Below are 25393 nucleotides of genomic sequence, written 5' to 3' on the forward strand. Positions count from 1 at the left end.
ACATGTCTCCTCTGCTCTGCAGGACGCTGGGAAGCAGGGTTTGCTCTGGAATCTGCTCTGGCCATGTCTCCTCCAGTCCTTTCAGACCTGGGCTATGTCCCCCCTGATGGAGGATGGGGCTGGGCCGTGGTGTTTGGAGCCTCCATCTCCATTGGGTTTGCATATACCTTCCCTAAAGCTTTCACAATCTACTTTAAGGAGATCCAGGCTGTTTTCAGCATCTCCTACAGCCAGATTGCCTGGACAACATCCATCATGTGTGCTACCACCTACGGAGGAGGTAAGTGAAGCAAGGCTGGATCTTCCTTTGGAAAGAGAAGATCTGAGTTCTACACCAAAAGGGGGGAATGCATTTCTTTAAGAAAATTCCTGGAAAATATTAACTCTAAGTCTGGATTTCTGTATTCTGATGATACATATTGGCACAACTGAGAAAACCAGAACTGGTGAGTTTTTATTGCCAACATATATGAAGCCATCAATTATTTCATCATCAGAAATCTTGCTATGCGTGGGTGAGTAGAGGCTTGGAATTATTTCAGTCTGGGCAGTTATTTCAGTATACTTAGTCTTTTGTTCTGTTCCTATTCTTGTCTTTCCTTTTGAGCCAAAATGTGTGACTTGTACTCATGAAAACAGAGAAGCCACTGAAACTAAAACCCCAAATTTTGCTGATGTACAGATATGGAATATGTGCACGTATATCTTGAGACAGCATTGAAATATGTTTTTCCCTAAATCTCTTGCTAAAATCTTGCTTCAACTAAGTAAGGGATGATGTTTTAGACTTTCCTCTGCAGAATCTTTCTAAAAAAACCCCATATTCACTGGTTTCTTCAAATGAAAATCTTCACCTCTACCTTGGCTGCAAAAATTGCTGTTGTGGGAAGGTATCTACTGTCCTCATAATGAAACCATCAAATGGATGTTCCCTGAGGGACCTTTCCAGGTTATCAGTCTGCCACTTTGGTCTGAGCAGCTGGTTAACCTTGCTGTTAATGGTTAGCAGAGATCATCTGGTTTAGGCAGCTGAGGCAGTTATTCCTGGGCTCTCAGCAGATCCTGCTGGTTCTTAGCTGGTTTTGCAAGGGTGAAAGGTAAAAGGATTAACACTTAAGAACATAAGAATAGCCACCTAAGTGTGAGTAACATCATACCTATGCATTCTCAAAAAAAAAATTCTGTATTCTCAAAAAAAAAAAAAAGTCTATGACATTCTTTGGGGAAGATTATTACAAAAAAAAACCACTTGTAGATGGAAGGATCTTCTTGGTACCCTCTCACCTTCAGGACAGGGTGGTTTGGAGCCTTCCTGGGCCACTCATTGCAAAGATCAAGGGTACATTCTGTGTACAGAAGGCTAACACTCTCCTGGACTTTAGGAACTGGTTTTACATGGCAATAAAAAAGGAGCTGGTGTGGGATGGATTGAGGTGAAAGGACATGTGTGTGACCAGAGGGGTGTGAGGGATGAAAGAGCCTTTTCAGGCGTGGCTGGAGTGGATCAGACTGTCAGTGAGGCAGATTCCCTGGGCTCTCTCCCTGTGCTTTCTGCTGCAGGTGGACAGAAGGGTTCACTTCCAGGGGGAATAAATCAGCAGCTCTGCTGAACACTGATTTCCTCTGAAACAATGGCTGTGTATCCTCTGGCTGCTGTTTGGCCCTGGTGGTTTTGTGTCAGGAGCTGGGAAGGGCTGACAGAGTCAGAGTGACTGAAGAGAGATTCATTTAGAGGGGTCATTGCCTCAGGGTGGCTGCTCAGGGCCCTCTGGAAGCTGGATGTCTGAAACTGAGCACCAGACACTGCACACGTCTCAGAGTGGCTGGGATTTATGGCTTTTTATTCTCCACATTCCCTGAGTGAGGGTCCTTGACATTTGGCTGGAAATAGAGGAGAGGACAGCAAGGGAACTGCTGGCTGTGGTATTGATGGAGGAAGAAGCCATTCCAGTACCAGACTTGTGGCTTTCATCACTGATCTTCCCATCTTTAAATACATTTTCCTGACACCATCTTGCTGCAGAGCTGTTATTACAAACTACAGCTGTGGGTGCAAGTGCCTGACTTTCCCAGATGCCACTTGTAACAACAGGAGGGTGCAGCACAAGCAGGAAAACACAAGATGCTGTGAAGAAAGTCAACTTTTCAACATTGCATTTATATTTACCCAGACTTTGGGCCAAGAGCTCAGCGCTGGTAGGGGGGTCCTGTCCCTCTCACAAACCCCCGTGTTCATTGCTCCAAGAACACCTTTCCTCTCTGGGAGTTTGTCCCCCAGACAGGACCTGCTGCTCTTCACCTCACTCAGCTTTTAAATCCCTGCAGCATCTGAAATAGATAATGGAAAAACATAAATCTGAGGAAAAATCCCTGTGTACTCCTCTAGAATTAAGGGAGATCAAGTGTCTCATCTGTTTTTGAGCATGATTCATAATTCTAAACATTTCCCTGTCATGTTCTCATCTTTCAGTTTTGCTGCCAGTAACTGGTGTTGACATCTCCATAGATCTGAAAGCAGCAGCATGCTAATAGCCATAGAAGAGGGAATGACAATAATAACAGATTTAGGACTTTCATCTCAGGGAATAAATACCTTTGAGTGCATAAGTAATTGAATACTCAGTTTGATCTTCCTTTCAGCTATAGCAGCATAAGTCTACAGCAATTCTGTAGCATCCAGTGAAGATGCTGTGTTTGAGGAAGGAGGAAAGCACCAACAAATCCTGTCCAGAGTGGTTGGAGGAATGCAGGGGATCCCTTCAAACCCCAGCTTTTATTTTACAGTATTTAGAAAAGCTGCAGCTATCTGTATATAAAACAGTTGTTTAGGACAGCCTGCACTAGAGTAAATAGAAAATAAAAGCTTCAACAAACATTGAACATAATTTTTTGGGTAAAGCCTGGGCTGCACTGAGGTTATCAGGCATCTTGCCATCACCTTTAGTGGAGCCAGGATTTCATCTTTCAGCTGCTGAGTTTGACCTGCTGAACTGTAGCACTAGAAGTTTGGCAAATTTCAGCCTCAAGGATTTTGGGAAAGGGGGCTTCCCCAAAGGTCTTCAGGAATGGGAAGTAATGGAGTGCCCTGTGAACCTTACCCAGGCAACAGGTGGGTCTTTGAAGCATGTTTTACCAAAAGTCATTTCTGTGGAACTTAGGGGAAGGTCAGTCTGTAAGCCTGGGATTACAGCAGGCTTGAGTAAATACTGCACTTGGACCAAAAAAATCTCCTGTTTTTTGTCCTTGTGGGGTAACAGGGATGTACAAGGTCAGAAGTTCAGCAAGTCCCTTAAGAACTCCCTGTGTAAGACCTTGAAAGTTAATGCTAAAGCACCCTGCTCAATCTGCTGACAATGGTCAGCCAGAAGGGCAAAGCAGCACAGAGAATTCAGGGCCAGGAGCCTGCTGAGCTCACCCCCAGCAATGCTGTGAGTTGCACCACCCTGTGTTAAGGGCACAGGGGTGTTACAGCTCTCTGCACCCCGTGATGTCCGCACTCAGCTCCTCCCAGGTTTGTTTCTGTCTCTTGTTTCCATATCCCAGCGTTTTACTGAATTTGAAGGGTAATGAGGAGCTTCCTGGCTTTCCTCCACCCCACCAGGAGGAGCTGGTTGTGTTCCAAGGAGCTGCAGGCTTGATCCTGTTGTCCTGCTTCCCACCTGCTCTCTTACACTGCCCAGAGCTCGCTGGTGACAAGCACTGTGTGCTGAGACTGCTCAGACCATCCCTGTCCTTGGAGCAGATCAAAGGTGTCCTACAAACATGAGCAGCACCTGCTCCCAGAACACTGCAGTCCCAGAGAGAGATTTCTTGGGGAAACTCATGTCAGGAGGAGACACCCTTGTGGAGTTACAATCACAGTTTTATTTGGTGGGGAAGCAAAAGCCACACCAAAACCCCAGCTGCCTCATTATGATAATTGTCTGTGCTTATAATTGAATATCCCTCCATCTTAAAACTTGGGTGAGGTGGGGTTAATCTTTTTGGAAAATACCTGCTTTCTGTAATGACTAGCAGTACTATGATCTGCAAACAGTGGTGTTCCAGAGACTACTTGGAAACTGCTGTGACATCCCCCTGTCCCCAGGTCACTGACCCTCGTTCAGGCTCAGTCAGCATTGTGCAGTTCCAGGTTTGTGCTGCTCTGGAGTGGGGATCACTCTGCATGGTGGTCCTGCAAGGTCTCTCCTCTCTCAAACATCATCAGGCATTAAGGAGATCTAAAGATCTCCAACTTGGTGAAGAGTTATTCAGGCAGCCTTGAGGCAGCTGATCCTTTTTCTGCCCTGCTGAGAGCTACTTGGGAGTTCATTTGGAAATGGGCTGGAGACAGCAGTGGTTTTCTGCACCCAGATGTGACACAGCTGCTGAGGGCCACACCTTGGACATGGTGCTGGTGGAGGGGTTGGATCTGACACAATTCACCAGATTACTTTTGGCTGTCTAAGCTGCAGATCTTTGCTAACCTGGCTCCCTTTCACTGAAGGGAGTCAGGAAACCCTCACAAAAATACTTGCAGCAGAAATCACAAGCAGGTTAAGTGGGCAAGGCAGACTGGGATGAGGGGGATACCACACTGGTTTTACTTTGGCAACACTAAGGAGTCTTTATTCATTAAGTGTTTACCTTGAGTAAAAATGTTTGGACTCCTTATCCTGCGGTAAATCCTCACAAGGACAAGGTTTGAGTCTGGAACTGGGGAGGCACAGGGAGGAGAAGGCAGAGGTGTCCATCTGCACAGAGTGCCACCAGTGGAGTCCCCTTTATTTTCAGTACAAAGAAAGAGTGAGCTGCTCTGCTCTGGCTAATGTGTAATTACACCTTCAACACAACCTCCTGCCCTGTTTGTTTGCCTGTCTTTGTGTGCACAATTTTAAATGCCTTCAGGCTCTGCATTCAGCAGTGTTTGGAAAAAAACACAGTATTTCTCCTCGTTTTCAGCCATTTAGGACTTGGCATCACCAGACTTCTGCCATAAAAGTTAGTAGCTAAATTCTTGATGCATCTCTGAGTACTTCAGCCATGTTGTTTTTCCCTTTCTATGCAGTCATTTTCCAAATATAACAGAGGAAGATCCTTCTGGGATTAAAATGTAAATGAGACAAAGATGCAACAGCAAAGGAATAATTTGTTTTAATTCCCCAGTGAAAGCATTCCAGTTATTAGGTCTAGATTAATTGTCACCATCTTTTTACCAACAAGCATGTTTTAGTTTGAGCTGCTGATTAAACTCCTGCAACAAGGGAAAAACAGAAGAAGTGATGTTATTGCTTGGTTTATTCTGTTTTCTCCAGGAAATCAGCACATCCTGCCGTGATGCTTCATGCACCTGGCTGGTTTGATGGCACAGACACAGGGCTGGGGCTGTCTGAGAGTTTTCCTGGCTCTGGAGAGACTTATTGCATGTCATGAATCCCTCTGCTGTCTGCACTTCATGCCATTAATATCGGGGTTTAGCAAAAAGCAAGTTTGATATTTCATAACTTTCTATTTCCACCTCTCCTTGACCCCCTTGTAAAACATGTTACTCAGTGAAAAACAAAGCCAGAAGGCTCTGCCAGTGCCCCGGGTGGTTTTGGTGCCAGCACTGATGTCACTTGGCTCTGTGCAGTGTCACCCCCTCCCCAGGTGCAGGGGGTGAGGGGCTGGTGGCTCTGCCTGCAGCAGAACATCTCACACCGCAGCAAAGAGGCTGCATGGAAATTAAAGGTTCCTCCCCTCCCAAATTGCCAAGGAGAAGTCAGGGGATGTGGACTGACCATGTTTGACCAACACATGCCTCTTGGAACCTGCTGGTTGGGTGCTGCCTGCACCCCTCCTGCTGCTCAGTGCCCCAGGAGCCACCAGCCTGAGTCAGGTTCCCTTTAGTTAAAAACCCAGGCATGAAAATATTAGTGGTGAATCCCTGAGTGCTGGAGTCTTGCGGCTAAACACAGAGGAATGTGTTTTATCAGCCTGGTCATGCCCAGGTGGGGAGAACACCAGGTACAAGGGTAATTCTGTGCTACTGGGATGGGAAATGGTGCTTTGTTCCCAAATTGGCATTTTGTGGTGGCATCTGGTTGGAGTCCAGAGCCAAGAATTTTGGTGAGTTAAAATCTACTCTCAAGTATTACTCTGTATCTGTATGGCTTGATTCCTTGGAAAAAGTCAAGAAATTTATTAGGAACATAAATAAATGTGCCTATTTTTTGAGGAGTGGGATGTCTCTCTCCTAGGACAGGTCACACAAGACAGCTGCAGGGGATGTTCTTTAGAAAGGCACCCGCTTCAGTACCTCTGGAGAAGGGAATTCTCATCTTCCAGTGATGGTATCACATGGGTCCAGCCCTTTGGTTTTGAAAATTGCTGCCTATATTCTCATCCATTAATTCAGGAGCTCCATTTTAACTGGCTATGGATTGGATTTCACTGCTGCAGCATTTTATGAGCAAATGGAACATGACAATAGAGCAGGTTTAAGAAATGGGGTGTGCCATTAAAGGCCCTTTAAAGAAGTGCAGAGGTACCTCTTCTGGCATTTACCAGATGCTGTTTCCAAGCAGCAGAGCTAGGTATGGATTTTTTTTTGTAATGTGGAAGCAATTTCTAAAGTCTTTAATTGACTTCCAAAGACTCAATGAAGGGAAAACTCAGTTGGAGTTACAGAGTTGTAGCTTCTACCTTTGGCTGCTATAACTGCTTTGCATAAAAGGCACTGAATAAAATTATTTCCAAGTACCAAAGTGGTTCACTGAAAATAAATAGAAATGGTTTTGATTCTTGAGGGAGCCCAGAGGTTTTCCTCGACCCTGTTTTTTGTTGTTTTTATTTTTTTATTTTTTCTTTTTCCAAGACAAGAAAAAACACTCAAGTTGTCCTCACTAGTCACTTTTTTGGGGGGAACTTAAGTGCTCCACTCAATGGGTGAAGTGAAGTGAGGCCCTGGCACAGGTTGCCCAAGGAAACTGTGGCTGCCCCATCTCTGGAAATGTTCAAGGCCAGGTTGGATGGGGCTTGGAACAACCTGGTCTGCTGGAAGGTGTCCAGGGAGCATTCCACCCAGGGGGATGTTCCCTGTCCTGCCAAGCCATTCTGTGGTTCTAAAATTTTAAATATTGTCCATCAAACCTTGGGCTGCAATTAGTAAAGGTTGATAGTTCATTTGATTATAAAATTGTGACCTGGGAATTGTCACAGAAAGCTTTGTAAGGATTGGAAGATGGGGGAGAGGAAGAGTTTCAGATTCTGTTTTGCTCCTGGCTCCTTTTCCCTGCCTGTTCCTCTTCTTTGAGCAGCTCTGGAGCAGAGCACTGGGAATTACAATAGCAGGCACTTATTTACATGGAATACTGTGATAGGCAAATGAGTCATTTGAAAAGGTGTTTTGCAATTTTAATCAATTTCGTTGCTGCTTGCCAGCAAATTAAAAAACCTGCCCTCCAGGAAGTGTCTGCTGTCAGTGGATGAGAAAGCAGAGCCTGGTCCCAGGGGAGAGGCTGTGGAGGGGGAGCACTGGCACAGGCAGCTGCTCTGAGAGGAGCCCAAGGCTCCCAAATTGCCAGGAAGTCCTTTCTGACCTAGTGAGCCCAGGATTTCCAGTGCCAGTCCCACCCTCTGCCCTGGGGCTCTTCTGTTTTTGCTTCTGAGCTTCTCTTCAGAGCAGCAGCAGCAGTGCAAACACCACATTTAGACATCTTTAGAAATCATTTGTTTGCCCCCAATATTGCCTGCTGCAACTGGTTTCCTGCCCCAGTTCAGAGTTTGCCATGAGTTTGTGTGAAAGCTTACCCGGAGGTGTCCTGCTGGGGTTGGCTGCAGGGGCCTTTTTTAGCATGACACACAATTTAGTGTTTCTGGAGGAGGAAATTCTCCTTTTCCAGCTGAGAGTTGTTGCAGCTTCCATAGCTGAAGCTGTACCTGCTTCTCCATCCCTCTGCTCCTGGGCTTTCCATCCGTCCTCCCACCTTCCATGCTGCTGCTAAGGATGTGCCAAGCTCAACCTCAGGTGTGTTTATTCTGTTTTGGTTTTGTTTTTGATTTTTAACAGAACACAGAAAGCAGGTGCTGAAGCAACTGAATGCTGGTATCCTCACAGCCCATAAAGTGGGTCAGGGCTGTACCAAAATAAAACCCTCCAAGTCACCACACTGTGACCCCACAGCTGAGAGTAAAGGTTTCTGGTCATTTTGAATTTACTCAGCTTTACAGGAAGAAAGAAATGGCAGTAATAAAACATCTTACAGCTGTGTTGTGAGGAGATGCTAAAGCTCCAGACTGACTGTGCCAGGTAAACTGCAGAACAAGACTCTGATTTTTTTCCCCTCTCACCTACTTCATGGTGCAAGCAGAAAAATGGGACACACATACAGGGTTGTTAGCTAAGCCAGGGGGAGGAAAGGTTGAGAAAGATAAAAGGTCTGTGGTGAAACTGCACCTTCCCAGCCAGAGCAAACACTGCTCAATGTTTTCCCAACCAGAGCTCCATGTGAAAACTAGAATACACAGCAAATTGGTGAGCATGAATGGGGGCAGGAGTCTGCAATGATCACAGAACCATAGAATTCTGAATTGGGTTGGAAGGGACCTCGGAGCCCATCCTGTTCTAGCCCCCTGCTACCTTCCCCTATCCCAGGTTGCTCCAAGCCCTGTCTGATCTGTCCTTGAACATTTCCAGGGATGGGGCAGCCACAGCTTCTCTGGGCAACCTGTGCCAATGCCCCGTCACACTCACAGTGAAGAATTTTCTCCCAATTCAATCTAAATCTCCCCTCTTGCAGTTTAAATTTGTTCCCTCTTGTCCTATCAGCATCTACCCGTGTAGAAAATCTATCTCTTTTTTATTTTTATAATGATGATGGGTCCAGGGGCAGAAGAGCAGCAGAGAACTTGATACAGAGGAGAAAATAGCTGGGACTTAGTGCGGAAAAGAGGACAGGGGAAGTAAAAAAGAATAATTTGCATTTAAGTAGCTGAGGGTGGTTTAATTAACACCCGCGGGGTGTTTGGTGCTGCTGCCTCGGCTGGGGGCGAGGAAACGGGAGGGGACAGGGGCTGGAGCCAGGGATGCGAGTGCCGGGGTTGGTGTCCCCGCCCGGCCCGGGCAGAGCCGCTCCGCAGGTGGGTCCGGCCGCGGCTCCCGTGTCCCACCAGGGTCCCACCAGGGTCCCACCGGGGTCCCACGGGGGTCCCGGGGCTCGGCAGGCAGCGGGGAGGGGCGGAGCAGCGGCTGCAGCCGCTGTTTCTGGTTTTCCCCCGGTACACGTGGCATTCCTGCCCCGTCCCGCTCCGCTGCCGGCGCACGGGACTCACCCGAGCCGAGGTGTGTGGGCACTGCAGGGTGGGCCCAGGGGAGCAGCGGCCCGGGACTGGGGGTCCAGGGGAACAGAATCTCAGGATTGGGAGTTTGGGGAGCATCGTCTTGGGACTGGGGGTCTGGAGGAGCAGTATCTCAGGACTGGGCTCTGGAGGAGCAGTATCCTGAGAGAAGGGGTCCAAGGGAGCAGCATCCCAGGACTGGGGGTCCAGGGTTTCAGGACTGGGGATCCAGGGGAACAGAATCTCAGGACTGGGGTCTGGAGGCACAGCATCCTGGGACTGGGGGTCCAGGGGAGCAGAATCCCGGGACTGGGGGTCCAGGGGAGCAGAATCTCAGGATTGGGGTTTGGGGGGAGCAGTATCCTGGGACTGGGGGGCCCAGGGGAACAGAATCTCAGAAGTAGGATCCAGAGGAGCATCATCCTGGGACACAGGGTCCAAGGGAGCAGCATCCCAGGACTGGGGGTCCAGGGTCTCAGGAGTTTGGGTCCAGGGGAGCAGAATATCAGTATTGGGGTCTGGAGGAGCAGCATCACAGGACTGGGGGTCCAGGGGAGCAGATTCCCAGGACTGGGGTCTGCAGGAGCAGCATCCCGGAATTGGGGATTCAGGGTCTCAGGACTGGGCTGTGGAGGAGCAGCATCCCAGGACTGACGGTCCGGGGGAGCAGGACCTCAGGACTGCGGGGGTTTGAGGAGCAGCACGCCAGGACTGGGCTCTGGAGGAGCAGCAAGCATCCCGGGACAGAGGCCCCGAAGGAGCAGCACCCCGGGACTGACGGCAGACCCGCACCCTTTGTGTTGCAGGGCTCCCGGGAGCGCGGCCCCGGGCCATGCCGGCCGAGCCCGCTGCGGCCGGGCGCGCTCCCGGCCCGCCCGATGGCGGCTGGGGCTGGGTGGTTGTTTTCGGCGCCTTCGTCTCCATCGGCTTCGCCTACGCCTTCCCCAAAGGCTTGGCCATCTTCTTCAAAGAAATCCAGGATTTCTTTGGCACGTCCTATAGCGAGATCGCCTGGGTCTCCTCCATCATGCTGGCCACGACCTACGGCGCAGGTGAGTGGTCCTGCACCAGCCCCTGGGCATGGGGTGCTGTAGGAGCAGCTGTCAGCCAGGAATCTCCACTCTGGGCCACAGCAGAGCAACCAAGTGTCCATCTGTGTGGGCACCATGCACAGATTTACTTTCTGACCATGTTTCCAAATGTTTGTTTAGGCAGACAAGTCATATGTGGAGCCTGAGGGGCTCCCACACAGAAATCAGAAGATTACCTATGAAAACTTTCTATGGGCATTGGGGAAAAAGCCCTGAGAATAGGCTGGTGTGAAATAACTAGGTCTGGGTTTCAGCCAGAGCTGAGTGTGGAGCAGAATAATAAATGAAGTAGCTGCTTGTTTATTGTGGCAGCTGATAATGACAGCGATGAAATCGCCAGTCATTCTTATCAGTTGTAAAGCAGTGCATGTAACTCTGCTCTTTTTTATGATTTCAATATCACTTTCATGACTGAATAAAATACATGGGCTGCCCTTGATTAAATCTTCAGCTGGAGGTGGACAGGAACCACACTCTGCAATTGCAGAAAGCTTCATCAATATTTATCCTGTCTATTAAAGAAATTTTGAGAATAATCTTTGTTTTTACAAAGGTGGTTTTATTTTTTCCTTAATAATGCACTGTAGTGCTTCTTGAAGAGCACAGTTGCTAATGAAAAAGTTGCTTTATATAAGTTTGTAAGGTGGAAGCAAGGCTTGAGTCAGAACCTATTGTAATCCTCTCTGTTGTAACCCAGACTTGGTCCTACAGAGATGAGCTCTGCAAAGGCTGAGTTCTTGTACAAGAACCCACAAATGGAGCACTTGGAGGGCAGAAGCCAAGCAGTGGTTTAGAAAGAGAAATCCCCTGCTTATGCCAGTGCTGTTGTTCCATTGCCTGTCCCATTACATTGCAATAAAAGACCCAAAGTATTTACCTGTGGGCTGGGGGCTCTCTGGATGCCTCTGTGAGTTGTTGGCAGCTCTGCTTTGTGTTCCAATAAAAAATGTTGTCCCCTCCCCTGATATGGAAGAGATGCTTTTTGCCTGACCATGAGCAAGTGAGGAGCATGGCCTGCAGATTAACCCTGCCACTGGCAGCACCTCAAGTTGCTCAGAGGGATTTCAATGGGGAGCTTGAGCCCCTTGAGGTTCAGCTCATGCCAGCGAGGTGCTGGAGCAGGTGAAATGCTGCTCTGATCCCTTCTGCCTCCTTTCAGCTGCTCGTTTTCCAGCCCACCTTCTTCTCTGTCTCTCCAGGCAGTGCTGTGAGCTCTGTACCTGGGATGTTGCAGTGGACTTTTATCCTGATTAAGTGAGCATGTGATTTTTTGCAGGAGCTTTAACTTCACTCTCCCTGATGCTGTTGCACGGTGCTGTGGGGGATGGTACAGCTGAATTGCAGGTGTCTGTACCTTGGTACAGTCTCTTGCTTGCAGCTGCTCAGAGTTATTCCAGTTACAGCCTCCCTTCCCTTGCTCTGCAGGTGCTTGGGATCCTCCCTGTGCCCCTGGCTGAGGTGCTGGGTGGCTCAGTGGCTGCAGACAGGGAGTGGTGGGAGCTGCTGGGGCATGGAGCATGAAACACAAGTGTCCAAGAGTGTGTTTAACACTCTGACTGAGTGGGCATTTAACAGCAGAGTGGGTGTAGCTTATGCATGACTCCAGGGGTTTGGAAATCCTTATTAAAGGCCAGCTCCTTGAGCTGCCCAGGTTTTGCTCTGTGGCAGTGCCTGTGAGCGTGCAAGGCTTGATGGACTCTGCTGAGAAACCAGAGAGCAGTTTAACACTAATTTTTGCTAATCTTTCCAAAATAAGAAACTCTAAAACCGCCAAGATTTCAACATACTTCTGAGCAGCTAATAGAGCTACCAAACCAGATGATTATTGCCACAGCATGTCCATCCCTTCCCTTCCTCCCCCAAATGAGGCAGAAGAGCCACAGGCTGTGTGGAGGGGATGCTGTCTGCAGCCCTGTGGGGACACTGAGCACAGGAAGCATCAGGTACACGTCCCTGGAGGGGGGACATGTCCCTGGGGGTTGGAGGGGCCAGTTTGCTGTGTCATGTATGGCCATGGAAGGCAATCCCATGAGGGTTGTCCCATTCCAGCTCCCTCCAGCCCCAGGGGCAGCCTGGCTGCCCAGTGCCCTGGCAGGGCATGCAGAGGCCAATATTTTCAATGTTTTCACTGGCCACAGCTTTTGTTGATACTGTGCCTGGTTTCCTTGGTGTTCTCCTTGGTCTAAGGACTTGGTTTTGGACTGTGCTGCTTACACTGTAACAAAGCTTGTGTTTGCATTTCATAAATAATGCAAATGAAGCTTATTTTCTGAAAATACATGAACTGAACCAAATCTCCACTGGAGAAGCTGTGTTGATTTTGACAGCATGGATGCAGATTTACAGTGACCACCTGAGGCTTTGCTTGTAGCACCAAAGGAGTTCCAGTTTTTCAGACTAAAGCTGAAAATCAGCAGCCAGGACTGTTTCTGCCCGTCACTTTCTGCTGAATTCCCCCAGGAAGCTGTTTTATACCAGCCAGGGCTCTGGCAATATATATTACAGAAGTTAATGTGTCTTATCCCCCAGTTTCTTAATCTGAACTAGGTTGCAGAAAACAATTCTGTCACTATAATACAAGTAGTAAAACAGATTACTGTGCAGTAAAGTGGATAGCCTGGACTTTATGATGGGGTACTTGTAGCTCTTGCCAGAGCTCCTGTTCAGCAATTCCACATTTCCAATTGCAGAGGGCAGGCTGGGAGGTTTGAGAGTGAGGAGCACGAGGGGACATTGCTTTTCTCTGACCAAATCCCACAGGCTGAAGCCCTATCAATCTGATAAAGAAGGGTTTCTTTTACAATGTTTCTGCTTTTCTTTTCTTTCTTGTCATGGGTGAAGAGCTCATTCCTTACCCCAAATGAGAAAGGTATTGCAGAGCAGAGTCTTTGATGCACGGCAAAAAGGAAAAAGGATCTGATCAATGATCTTAGAGGTTGTTTAATGATTCTCTGTCTCTGTAAGGGACCAAGGGCCATGGCATCATCCTTCCCTAAAGGTGCTCTCTCAGCTGCCCCTCAGCCCCCAGGTAACAGGATCTGGGGGTGAGGAGGACACAGCAAATGTCCCAAAATGTGCAGCACCACCCATCGTGCTGCCAGTGCCCTGGGCAGGGCTGCTTTTTGCAATCTGCAAACCTGGGCACTTTGCCAACACAAGACCCAGATTCCCAAAATTTTACCTCACGTACAGGGGTGAGTTTTATTTAGGAAACAATTTCATTGCAAAGCCAAAAGCCTTTGGCCTTGGCACCTCCTGATTTGGGCAGTGTGGTGGTGCCAGGTTCACCAAACTGAGCTGCTCTTGTCCTACTTTTAAGGGTGACACATTTCAAGCTAGGCCACAGAGATGTCCCTGGGGAATGCCATTAGCCAGGGAAAGCAGGAGGCAGCAAAGCTCTCAGGAAAGAAAAGATAAGCAGTATTAATTTGCTAGTAAATTAGTTGCCCTATTCAGCATCAGGGGAAACAGCCAAACATTCTGAAAATAAGAAGTAGTGATGCCACTAATTTAATAGCAGTAATGTTCTTGTAGCTCTTATGCTCTCCTGTGAGGCTGCAAGAGAGGTAAGGATCGTGGGAAGAAGGAATATCTTTTACTATGGCCAACTGTTAGAGCTTGAACAATGAGCCAGCCTCCTGGCACCTGTGCCAGAACAGAGAAAATAATTTAATACTAGGACAGGATCTGCATTTTCTTTTTTAAAATTTTTTTAAATGGTGACTGTGTGGCCAAATGCTTCCTCCATTTTTATAATGGAATAACAGGCATCATCCAAGGGCAGCTCAGAGAGCAGATCCTCCTGCAGAGTCATTTCAGCTGCTTGTCCTGAACAGCTGGGGCAACACCAGGGGACACTGGAGCTTCTTTTTAGCAATTTTGAAGAATTTCACTCTTTTGTGATTGCTGTGCATGTTTGTATGCAGCTTGTGGGTGTAAATATGTGCTGCTTCTGTTGCCCTTTAATACACAAAAAGCTCAGGCTCATGGCATCAGCACCATCATTGTTTTTATTCAGAATGCACTGCAGTGGAATCTGGTCTCAGTTTTGCTATACCCTGCTGCAAAACTCCCCCTAAATCTCCAGGGTGCTGCTCTCTCACATCCAAATTTCCATTAAAATTAAGGAATCACCATCTGTATATTTTACAAAGACAGCATCAGAGAGTCACATTTTGCAAACACAATAAAAATGAGAGTGTTTCTGGTGAAAAAGCCTCCACCTGAAACCAACCAGTGTTTATTAGTCTTGTAATTTATTGGTTTGTAATTTGGTGAAGATCAAATTACCTGAAGATTTAATTCTGGAAATGCTCCACAACTAAATCTTTTCCTCCAAAAAAAACTTTCTCCCAGAGCTTGTAAGTACTTAATAGAGCATCTGCTAAAGCAGCAAGGAAGAGATAGGGAAGCTGAAAGTCCACCATTGACCTTGAACATTTAATCCAAAATTTTATAGCTGTATTTTATTACACTGCTAGCATGATAAATTGCAGTGACAGGTTTAGAAAGAACCTTACAACATGCAGTGGCATAAAGCTATATTAATAATGAGTTTGATTCTGCAGTTTTTAACTTAATCAAAACTGCCAATGTTCTCTCCTGCTCTGGTCCAGACTCTACCTAAACTTCCTCAGCCTCCAGAAAACCCCACCCAGGGCTCTCCACCCACCTCAGTTGCCTTCAAAGAGCTGTGGAGGGAAACAAGGGAAAACTGAGGCATGGGAGAGAGGTGGGTTTTTTCAAGGACAAGGTTGTGTTCACCCATGTCAACTCTCTAGGATTTCCCTAGGGATGTGCTTTTCCACCTGGGTATTTTGTGGAGGCTGAAACAAAAGAAAGGAGGTTATTCTGTTTATCCACAGAGCTGTGGATATCCAGCATCCTGCTGTCCTGCCCAAGCCCTGCCAGGTGCTCCCTGGAGCTGCTGATGCTGGACTTCCCCTTTTCCTTACCCTCCCCACCCATCAGCCTCCCCATGCTGTGCAAACATGACATCCTCCCCTGGCTGGGGCAATCCCCAGGGCAGCAGCACCCTCAGAATCCAAGGCTTTGATAAGAAGGCTGGATGAGGAATGATTTGATTTCTGTAATGAATGGTGCTGCAGGTTCATATACTTCTCCTGACTCTCAGAGAGCACTCCAGCTCTGCAAGGTCACCACGTATGAGCTTATATTTTTTATTTTTTTAAATAGCTCTGTTCTACTTAAAAGCAATAATAGCACTGTAGGTTCAGGTGAAATATTTCTGTGTTCGTGGACTTGGTCACAAAGCTTTATCATTTTGTCCTTCATTGGAGCTATCAAGGTCACCAGGCAGCAGTAATAGAGATGTGATAGATTTAATAAAAACCAAGATTAATAAGAACTAGAGAGAAGGAAGTGAAGAGTTTTGGCTGGGGGGTTGTTAATGGTGTTAAGCCAAGGAGTAAGTTATAATCCATTCCCCCCAAGTGGAATTCATACATGTGAAGGTTTCTTCCCCCAGATGCCAGCCTGTCCCAGAGCACTGCAGCTCTTCTGCCCCTGGATGGGTTCTGCAGTGTGACTGAACCCTTGGCCAGGTCATGCAGGGTCCCAGGGTGGGCAAAGCCCTTTGGAGACCACCAGGCAGGGGCCAAGCTTGGAGCAGCACGCTAGGAGCAGTAACCAAGGGCTGTTGGCCTCCAGGAATGGATGTTCCAGCCACACAGGGAACTCCTGCCCTGCAGCTTCCAGCGATGGAAATGGATCACAGCCAGAGGGAAGGGTCCTGCCAAGGCAAGAGGGCAGCTAAAGAAATCACAGCAGAGCAACTCAAACACTGTGATGCCATGACTTTGTGAAGGTGAGCTGTGATCTGCTGCGTGGTGAGATCCAAACCTGCAGCTGGGGGAACCACCGAGTGCTGTCCCTTTGAAGGAGAGGTCATTTAATTATTTAATTGCCTAAACTCAAAGTGACACGAAGGGCCTTGGCCACAGCCCCAGTTTGGGAGCTGTTGGCCTGTGGCTCCTCCATGCCCTGCAGGAGCAGCCTCTGAGCTGGGTAATCTGGAAACTGAAATGCCAGAGCACTGATCAGATAAGACTGCTGGATAAGGAGAGAACACTTTGTCTTTCTGAAGATTGGGCCTTGTCTGCTTGGTTTTTCTTCTTCTTTTTTTTTTTTTTTTTTTTTTTTTTTTTTTTTTTTGTTTTTGTTTTTGTTTTTGTTTTTGATATCAGGTTGCTGCTGGCCAGTTTCAGGTGGGAGGTCAGGGTCCCTGTGTTCCCAGGGACATGCCTGGGGGTGCAGGGAGGGAGGATTGCTGCAGTGGATCACTGCCCTCACCACCTCCCCAGCTGAATGCAGTGCCACTCCTGCCCAGGCACCACAGGACTGACCAGTTTGATGACTGAATAATGTATGTCCAGACAATTTCTCCCATGCTTGGCTTATGAATCATCTCAGGGGGTTGTGCTGGAGCTGCAGCCATTACCCCCTTAGATGAACTGACTGTTCTCCTCACCTGTGAGGAAGCAAATGAGGCATCTCTGGGGCCAGGTTAGCTGTCAGAGCTGCTGTGCCATGTGCTGGATTCAGTCTCCTTGTTTAAATTCGATTATTTGAAATGTAAAATAACATTAATAGAAGGCATCATGGTGATTTAGGTGTGGACAGGTCTTTGGAAGCTGCTCTGGCAGGTCTGGCAGAGGAGTATTTGAGGCTGTGGTTGTCACCTGGGGCGTGTGCTCACGGCCACTTGTCCCCAGTGTGTGGCCATCCTGTCTCCAGCAGCACTGCCTGAGGAAGGGTCTGTGGGCTCCTCAGCCATGCAGGTGAAAACCAAACCATCTGAACCAAGCAGCTGAGACCAATAATTACTAGGCTTCATGATGAGCAGGTACCACCAGTTATCCTCCAGTGATCTGCAGCAAGCAGGAGCAGGGCTCAGTTACCTGAGGGTGAGCAGCAACTCTCCACACCCAAACACTTAAAATCATCAGCTATCCAAGCCTCTTCTGGCATGACAAAGAGAGAAAGGCTGCAGGTTTGGACCCTCTCATCCCTTTCCCCCCACGTTGGCAGCTGGGCCCTGTGTTTTCTCTGGCTGCCTCCTCTCAGGCTATGCATTGTTACCAGGAGCTGCTGGCAGATCCCCCCATCTCCCCAGGCTGGGGGGTCTGGCAGCACATTAATAACGTGGGGGCACTTGCTTTCATTCAGGGGGAATGAGGAGGATGCTCTGTTGTGGTGGGCTGGTACCCTGGTGGATAAATTACCAAGCCAAAGGCAGTGCTGTTATTCCACGGAGGGAGTGAGATTATTACTGAGGAAATTGCAGGCCTGCTCCTGTTGTTGTTTTACTACTGGTGTAATAATAGGCTCTGTTCCATTAGTATAAACGATTTCCCCCCTTTCCCTCTCTGCTGAGTATGTTCTACTCTTTCTTATGTCCCCAGTGACTCCCCACAGTCAATGGCAATCATGGCACGCCGAGCTCCTATTTGTATTTTCACAACAATTTGGGAAATATTAACTATCTGGGCAGTTCTTTTGGTGCTGGCCAACGTCCCTGGGCAGGAAGAGCTCTTTAGAGCCACTTGTCACTGTGGAAAAGCAGGAAAAGCTGAGCTGAATTCCAGCCCCAGCTGTTGGGGCACTGGTGGTCCCAAATCTTCCAGCCCTGTGAGTGGAGTATTTTAAAGTATTTTAAAGTGTTGTTGTTTTATCTCCTGTGTGGTCATCAAATGGTCTGACCAGCAGACCTGGAATATTTGCACTGGCTCTGTGCCACTTTACACTGTCAGAAGGTCAGTGTTGTGAAACCTGGAAAAAACCCACATTGCTGGAAGCCTCTGGGTTACAGATTGTCAGGGCCTCAGCTCTTAGCTGCTTATCTGAAAGCCCTACACAGAAATACTGCAGCAGAAATTCATCCAGGACAAGTTCCACCAGAAAGGAGGAATACTGTCACTATTACTATCAGGTTAAGTTAAAAAAAAAAAAAGACAAACCAAACCTTACAAATAAGGGATATATATATATATATATATACACACACACACAGGGTCAGAGGTATGGGAGAGGAGAATGTTTTAGTCCCCATTAGAAATACATCAGTGTTTCACTCCGGCGCTGGAAGTTTTGCAGCTCATAAAAAATTCATAAGGCTTGCTGAGGAAAACAGGAAGGCAATTCAGGTGTCTATTTTTTGAGCACTGTCATACTTGCAAGAGTTTAAGCCAGTCTGGATTGATATTTCTTGTTATGTGCCAGCTCTGCATTATGATCCTCTCTGGATCGTAGTTCAGTGACTCAAGAGGAATGAGTGACAAGGTGGCCTGGGTTTGTGGAGGAGAAGAGAGGAGAGCCCAGGGTATTTTGCTGCTCCTTTATGGTTTTACAGTCTCCTCTTCAGGGCCCTTTTCACTTGTGCAAACACAAAACTCAAGGTGAAAAGTAATTGGACAAGCTAACAAATGAGTTCAGGCTTGCTGCATTCCCCACTGGCGAGTCTCTGTGTTTCTCTTGCCACCAAGAGCAGCCTCTTTGACACAGCCTTTCATGTACCAGCTAACAAAGAATGGAAACCTGCCACAGGTATGAGAAAAGAGAGGCTTTAAACAGGACAGGCACTAAACCAGCGTGATTTATATGGGCTCAGGGTAGTGCTTTACATTTCATCAGTCTTCCAGGGGCTCCATGATCCCAGCTGCATCTTCTGGGGATATTTGGTGCAAACTGTTGCTCTCCAGGCTGCAGAGTTTTGCTGCAGGCAGAAGTGGAAGCCTCACGGTGTGCAGCCTGCTCTGCAAGGGCTTGGGGTGTAAAGTGGAGCACTTCTGAGCAGCATTCCTTGCTCCTACCATGGAGATGGGGATGAGGGAGAGCAGGGGAGGTGCAGAGCCACAGGCACAGCTCTGAGTGAAGCCAGCAGCAGGATGAGGCTCAGCACCCCCACTGTGTCCTCTGCTGTCCTGTGTTGTCCCCCTGCAGTGGATGATAAAGGTGGCCATGGCTGGAGGTTCACTGGAAGGGAGGAAGTCACTGGGTCATGGAAAGGGCTGCCATGAGGCTGGGTGGGTGGGAGGGAATGCCATCCCTTCCTGCACCAAAACACCACCCAAATGCCAGCTTTCTTGTCATTGGAATGCACTGGGGGGGGAAAGGGTTTAATTGAATGATACCTCTAATTCCACCATTAGAAGTTGCAGTGCTGTGTTGGTGCTGGGGCTGTGGGGACAGCCCTGGCTGCTCTGCTCCCTAAGCCCCAGGGCACTGGGGACATTCTCAGCAGCTGGGATGGCCCTTGCTCCTCGCTCTGACTTTCCAGGGGCTGGCACAGAGTTTGTGAGGCTGCTCCTGCAAGGTCAAGCCAGGTAAATGACAGCTCTCTGACAGCTTTGCCAGCTGTTTCTCCTGCCCTGTTCTCACCTGATGCTGTAAATTGAAAAGCAAAAATCACCCCCAAAAATCTTCCTCTTAGCTTGTCCTGCTGCAGGTTTGCAGGAGGGAGCAATGACTTCATTTGGATGCCAGGACAGGGAGACTGTGGCTCCTGCACGTTTGACCAGGCAGGTATCAGCAGCTAAAGGGGCCTTGGGATCCAAGCTGCACACACTGTTCCCCTAAATGGTTTCTCTGTGCTAATATGCAATATTTTCATTCTTTCCATGCCAGCTGAGTAACTGGTAAATGACAGGTCCTGCTTTTCAATTCCACTGTGCTGCCAGGGCCCGTCACACTTTTAATTTGTGCAATAGCTGCAAGCATGGCAGTAATTGTGTTTCACATTTCCCACAACTGCAATGCTGGCTTTGTGTTCCCTCTTCTTCAGCCCTCTGCCCCAGCTTGAGCTATTTAATGTTTTCTGAGGCTCCCCCACAATGCTGCTGTTAAACTCATCCAATATTTGATGTTTAATCAACTTCCCCCTCAAGAAATAGACTGCAGAGCAGGGCAGGGGGTGCACCCAGACCTGCTGGGTGTGATGCTGCTTGCTGCAGACACCTGGGCAGGGTGAGGGGGTCTGTGTGTGTGCTCTGCCACCTGCCAGGCTGGCAGGGCTGGGACCTGAAGAGTGCACAGCTCCCAAACGTGACAGATTGCGTGTGCAATTTTGGATAGATTTCAAAAGGCTGCTCTGCTAAAGCCTGTGGATGTTTCTGTAGGTCCAAATGACTTAAGTGGAAATAATTTTGGGGATGTGATTTTTGCATTTGCTTCAATGCGTTTGAAAGGTCTGCCCAGGACTTCTATAAACCCTTCAGCCTTTGAGCAACAACTCAAGGAAGTTTGATTTCCCAACTTTTTGAGGCTTTGTGTTGGGTTTTTTGGTGTCTCATGTAGGTTTTCCTGCTAGGTCTAGGTTTTCCTGCTAGGTCTAGCTTTTCCTGCAGGCTGAGTGCTCATCACGGCTTTTACTGTGGATTCTCTGTGGCTGAGAAGGTTTATTCCAGATGTTCTGCTCCTGTTTTGTGCTCTAACTGGATGCTCTCAGTGTCTGAGAGGTCTCTGATCCCCGGTTCTGTGTGGCTGAAGCTGGTCAGGTGCTGTCCCTCAGGCATGGGCTGTGACCCTGCAGGCTGTGGCTCTTCACCAAAGCAAGCTCACAGGGCCTGGACACTTCAGGCTGGGAAGGGGAAAGCTTCTGTGCTCCTGAATTTTGTGCCAGGTCCCTGTGAGCCCAGCCCAGGCAGGTGACACCCTTGGGAGCACAGCTCTCCCACCCAGACTGGCAAACACGGGGCTGATTTTCCTGTTCTAAAACTGATTCCTCTGGTTGCAGCAGGTGAAGGTCATGCAGACCCCCTGTAAAACACTGCTGAGAGATCACGCATGACAAGAATGGGAAAAGTTTCAGTCTCGTGGCTTAATAAGTGCTTTTTGGGAAGCTGGGATGTGGCTGAGGACACAGCACACATGGGACAGGGACACAGAAAGGCTGCTCTCATTAGTAAAGACAGTAGTTGGGATACAAACATTTATTTTTCTCTACTTCAACCTCTACAACTGAAGCAGAGGAAAATAAAGCTGTCTACAGCTGTCCCCGCAGCTGGGCAGAATGAATCCTGCCCTCAGCCCCTTCCAGCTCATTCTCTGCTCTCATGGTCCAAGGCCATCCTTCCTGATGGGTGCAGCCAATACAACCATTTATGGACTGAGAGGGACATTAATCCCAATTTCCCTTCTCCTAAGCTGGATGCTGCAGGAGTGGGACAGATGTGAGCAGTCCTGGTTTTGCTCTCACAGCAGGGGCTTCTCTCCGTGGTGGCTGTCCCAGGTCAGAGCAGGAGAGGAGCCTTAGCAGCAATATTTTGGGCTTTAAATGCTTTGCTCCATGGTACAACATTCTATAGGGTGAAAGCCCTCTGCCAGTGGGCAAAGGTAATGGAAACCACATTTTCTTAGCTGAGTAATTAGATTGATTCTGCAGAAATGCAGACATGTGGAAAATTGAAAAATGGAAGAGTTGCATGCCCTGAGGCTTCAGATGAATATGTTGGTGCCTTTCTCAGGAACACTGGCTCAATCTATTGAATTACAGGATGTGCTGAGACCAGCTCAAGCACGATGCAAGTTCAGGCCCTGACCAGGGGAAACTCAGACAGAAGGGAGAGTCTTTCTCACTGTGCTGATCTCAAATATATATCCCTTTCCCCAGAACTTCTCATTGAATTCTGTAGTGCTCTGTGCAGCAAAAGGATGCACCTGTGTGAATCCAGTTACAGGATTAGCAGAAAAACTCTCCCTGTAATTATAGACACCCAGAAATTTTAATTGAATGGTGCATTTGATAGGGACTAGATCACAGATCACACAGGGATCATTTCAGTGATGTTGTTGAGACTGTGCTTGTGTGCATTTAATTCATGAGTGTTTTGACCTCAGACATCAAATGGAAAGTATTTCTGTGGGTTCCATTCCCCAGATTAAACCAGCCATATCTACTGTTTTCTATTCCTGCACATTATAACAGCTAAGAGCTTCTTTGGATGCTGTCAGCCATGCTGAGGGAGTGTTGGGGTTTCTGGGTTTTGTTCCTGTGATCAGGAATTCTGTGGTTTGCAGGATCTGGAGAGAGCTCTGGAGCTATTTCTGGCTGAGATTATTTAAGCAAAGGTAAATATTCTACCATGGCTCTGCGGTGAGGTAGGTCCCACAGCCAAACTCTTCAGAGATGCCTGTGCCTTTAAAATACCAATTTGCAGTATTGTGTGAGTGAGTGGTGTGGGAAGTGGCAGGAATGAAGGCAAGCAGGCACACTGGGCTCTGAAACACCATTACTCATTACTGTAGGATGAGTAGGACCACAAACAGCCAGGTAAATTCAGATGTTAAATCTGCCTATATTCCCCTTCCTCATTTCCAGTATCACTTTTGAAGCATTTTGTTTCAGGACTTTTGAGTAATACAGAATTATTTCTTTACATCTCACAACTTGGACTTCTGGATTGCTCTTTCCTATTCAGCCTTAGTTTTTCTAGTTCTGACTTCTCAGTCTGTTCTAACTTCAGAGCTGGCTTTTCTTTGAGCAGGAGGTTGGTCCTGAGGTACCATCAACGTCCCTCCAATATATATCTTACTGTGATTCTGGTCTCACTTCCTCAGATTTCAATGCTTTGTTTCAGAGTGACAGTTTTTGTCAAGCCATTTCCCTCTTTCATAATTTTGCACTGCCCTGAACCTCCTCTTTGCATAAATGCAGGTCCAAACCAGTTCTTTTGAGCTCTGGCTAATCCATCATCCCCAACATTTCCTACCTGCATGGACTGCTATTAAGATTTAATTAACAACTGTTCTGCTGAAGCTTCAGTCCTGGTCAGCAATATTGGAATTGCATTAAATAGAGGCATTAAAAATGCAACAGCATTTGTGATATCTGCCTCACAATATGAGCCACTGCCTTGTGTGTGCAGTTTAACATCATCATAAATCAAGAAGCTCCTGTGCTGGGATCCTGTGTTCACATGATTTGTTATTGCTGTTTGCCTTCTCTGGTGACACTTGGAAGTCCTGGGAGCAGGAGCTGTCACTGGTTACACACCCGTGGCACTGGACATGCTGCCATCTCCATGTGGAAGATCTCTGCTTTTCCATTTTCTTCCTGAGCTAGGAGCTGTCAGCAGCACTCATGACCATTGATATTGCAGAGCTTTACCTGCTTTGTGTCAAAAATGCCCTTCCACCAGAAGATCCAACCTCAACGTCCTTTTTTCCCTCTTCCCCCAGGTCCCATCAGCAGCATTTTGGTGAACCGCTATGGCAGCCGCCCCGTGGTCATGTTTGGGGGCCTCCTGTGTGGCGTGGGGATGATCTCAGCTTCCTTCTGCACCAGCATCCTGCAGCTCTACATCTGCGTGGGCTTCATCACAGGTGAGGGCACCTTCCCCTGCCCAGGGAGGCTCCCTCCTGATGGCTTGGGGCTCGCACACCTGGGCAATCTCTGCACCAGCACAAACACTTGGGAAGCTGGGGAGATAAAAAGCTTGTGAGATAAAATCCGGTGGGACAAAGGCCCTCCTTTATTGTATTTGTGGGGTTTCCAGATGAAGGAAGGAATGATGAATCTGACTCCATGTTCTAAGACTAATTTATTATTTTATGATATTATATTAAAGAATGCTATATTAAAACTATACTAAAGAATGCAGAAAGGATACTTACAGAAGGCTAAAAAAATAATAATGAAAACTCACGACTCCTTCCAGAGTCACAACATAGCTTGACCCTGATTGGCCAATAAGTCAAAACAATTCACATCAGAAACCCAATGAAACAATCACCTGTTGGATAAACAATCTCCAACCACATTCCAAAGCAGCAAAACACAGGAGAAGCAAATGAAATAATATTGTTTTCCTTTTCTCTGAGGCTTCTCAGCTTCCCAGGAGAGAAATCCTAGGCAAAGGGATTTTTCCAGAAAATATGACTGCCACACTCCTTATCAATGCTGAAGATGAGCTTCAGCAAAGAGTTGTGCTGTGTTCCTGGTGGGACATGGTGTGGGGATCCAGGCAGGGCCCTGTGCAGCTCAGTGCTCTGGGCCAGGTGCTGGGGATGGTGGCCACCAGTGCCCTCAGCTCCCCTTGAAGCAAACCCAGGCTGACTGTTCTCTACCCTGGGCAAGGCAAGTCCTTTTGGCTACAAGTGTGACTATAAAAAAAGCACTCTTGCTCCTATTTTCCTTGTGTTATCTCCCCTCTGTGAGATACATGAGATGAGATTTCAGGGGTTTGCTTTAGTTTACTTGCCCTTTTCCAGTTTGTAAGGTGAGGAGGTGCTTTATCTGAAAATGAGAACTGCTGGAATTGACTGAAAATATCCCTACTGTGAAGAAAAACCAAACCTGTATTTCCTTATTGAAGTTCCAATTTGAATTGCCTGTATTGAAATATGAAATTCCATATTGGAAACTCAAGTAGAATAAGGCATAGGCTCAGTCCAGCATCTTTAAAGCCTGCAGGTGCCAGGTTATTGCTTTTAAAGGTAGATGGATTAGAGCTCTCCACCTGTGTGAGTATGGATGCTTAATTGTAAGTATTTTTGTTTTATTATTTTGGATAAGGTACAGCCAAAGTTTATTCCAGTGCAGCTAGGACATCTGCTTGGAAGCATGACACAATGAGTCCAAAATTGGCTTTTGAGGTTGCCAGGTGTATGGTTTAATGAATGTTCCCAATGTCTCTGCAGATGCATTAAGTGTTGCTGCTTTCTGAATGTGAAAATGTGAGCTCAACATTTAAAATCAATAAAACCAGCCACTAGCAAAGTAAATTGGGACAAAAATTTTGTCATCCTGTTCTTCTATATCAATATTCTTTTATTAAATCTGTACAGTAGTGAATAAATCCTTCTGTAGCACTCCCTCTCTTAAACTTTACTCTTCCTAAGGACTGTCACTGTAATTAAATGAAAGTGTGTTATTATTGGATGAATAAATCTTGCAGATTCCTTGAAAGAAACTCCAGAAACAAAGTAATGGGAAATAAAATTAACCAGCATCTCCCAATATTTCTTATTGCATGAGCTTGCATCAT

The 25393-nt window shown here is 47.4% G+C and overlaps 1 protein-coding gene across 6 annotated transcripts in view; it reads left to right on the plus strand.

Annotated features, from left to right (window-relative positions):
* Nucleotides 1-25393, plus strand: part of LOC135308161 (monocarboxylate transporter 2-like) — a 38191-nt gene that overhangs the window by 3497 nt on the left and 9301 nt on the right. For 4 of the 6 annotated variants that reach the window (XM_064432984.1, XM_064432981.1, XM_064432982.1 and 1 more), the window contains exons 3-4: nt 23-280; nt 23586-23729. In XM_064432984.1, the coding sequence (XP_064289054.1) occupies nt 64-280; nt 23586-23729 (361 nt within the window). In that variant the 5' untranslated portion in view covers nt 23-63. Of the gene's footprint in view, nt 1-22; nt 281-10129; nt 10350-17271; nt 17401-23585; nt 23730-25393 lie in introns of those variants that run through there. The other 2 variants (XM_064432980.1, XM_064432985.1) reach the window with 2 other exon arrangements.

This window comes from Passer domesticus, chromosome 9, assembly GCF_036417665.1.
Source record: "Passer domesticus isolate bPasDom1 chromosome 9, bPasDom1.hap1, whole genome shotgun sequence".
Lineage (NCBI taxonomy): Eukaryota > Metazoa > Chordata > Aves > Passeriformes > Passeridae > Passer > Passer domesticus.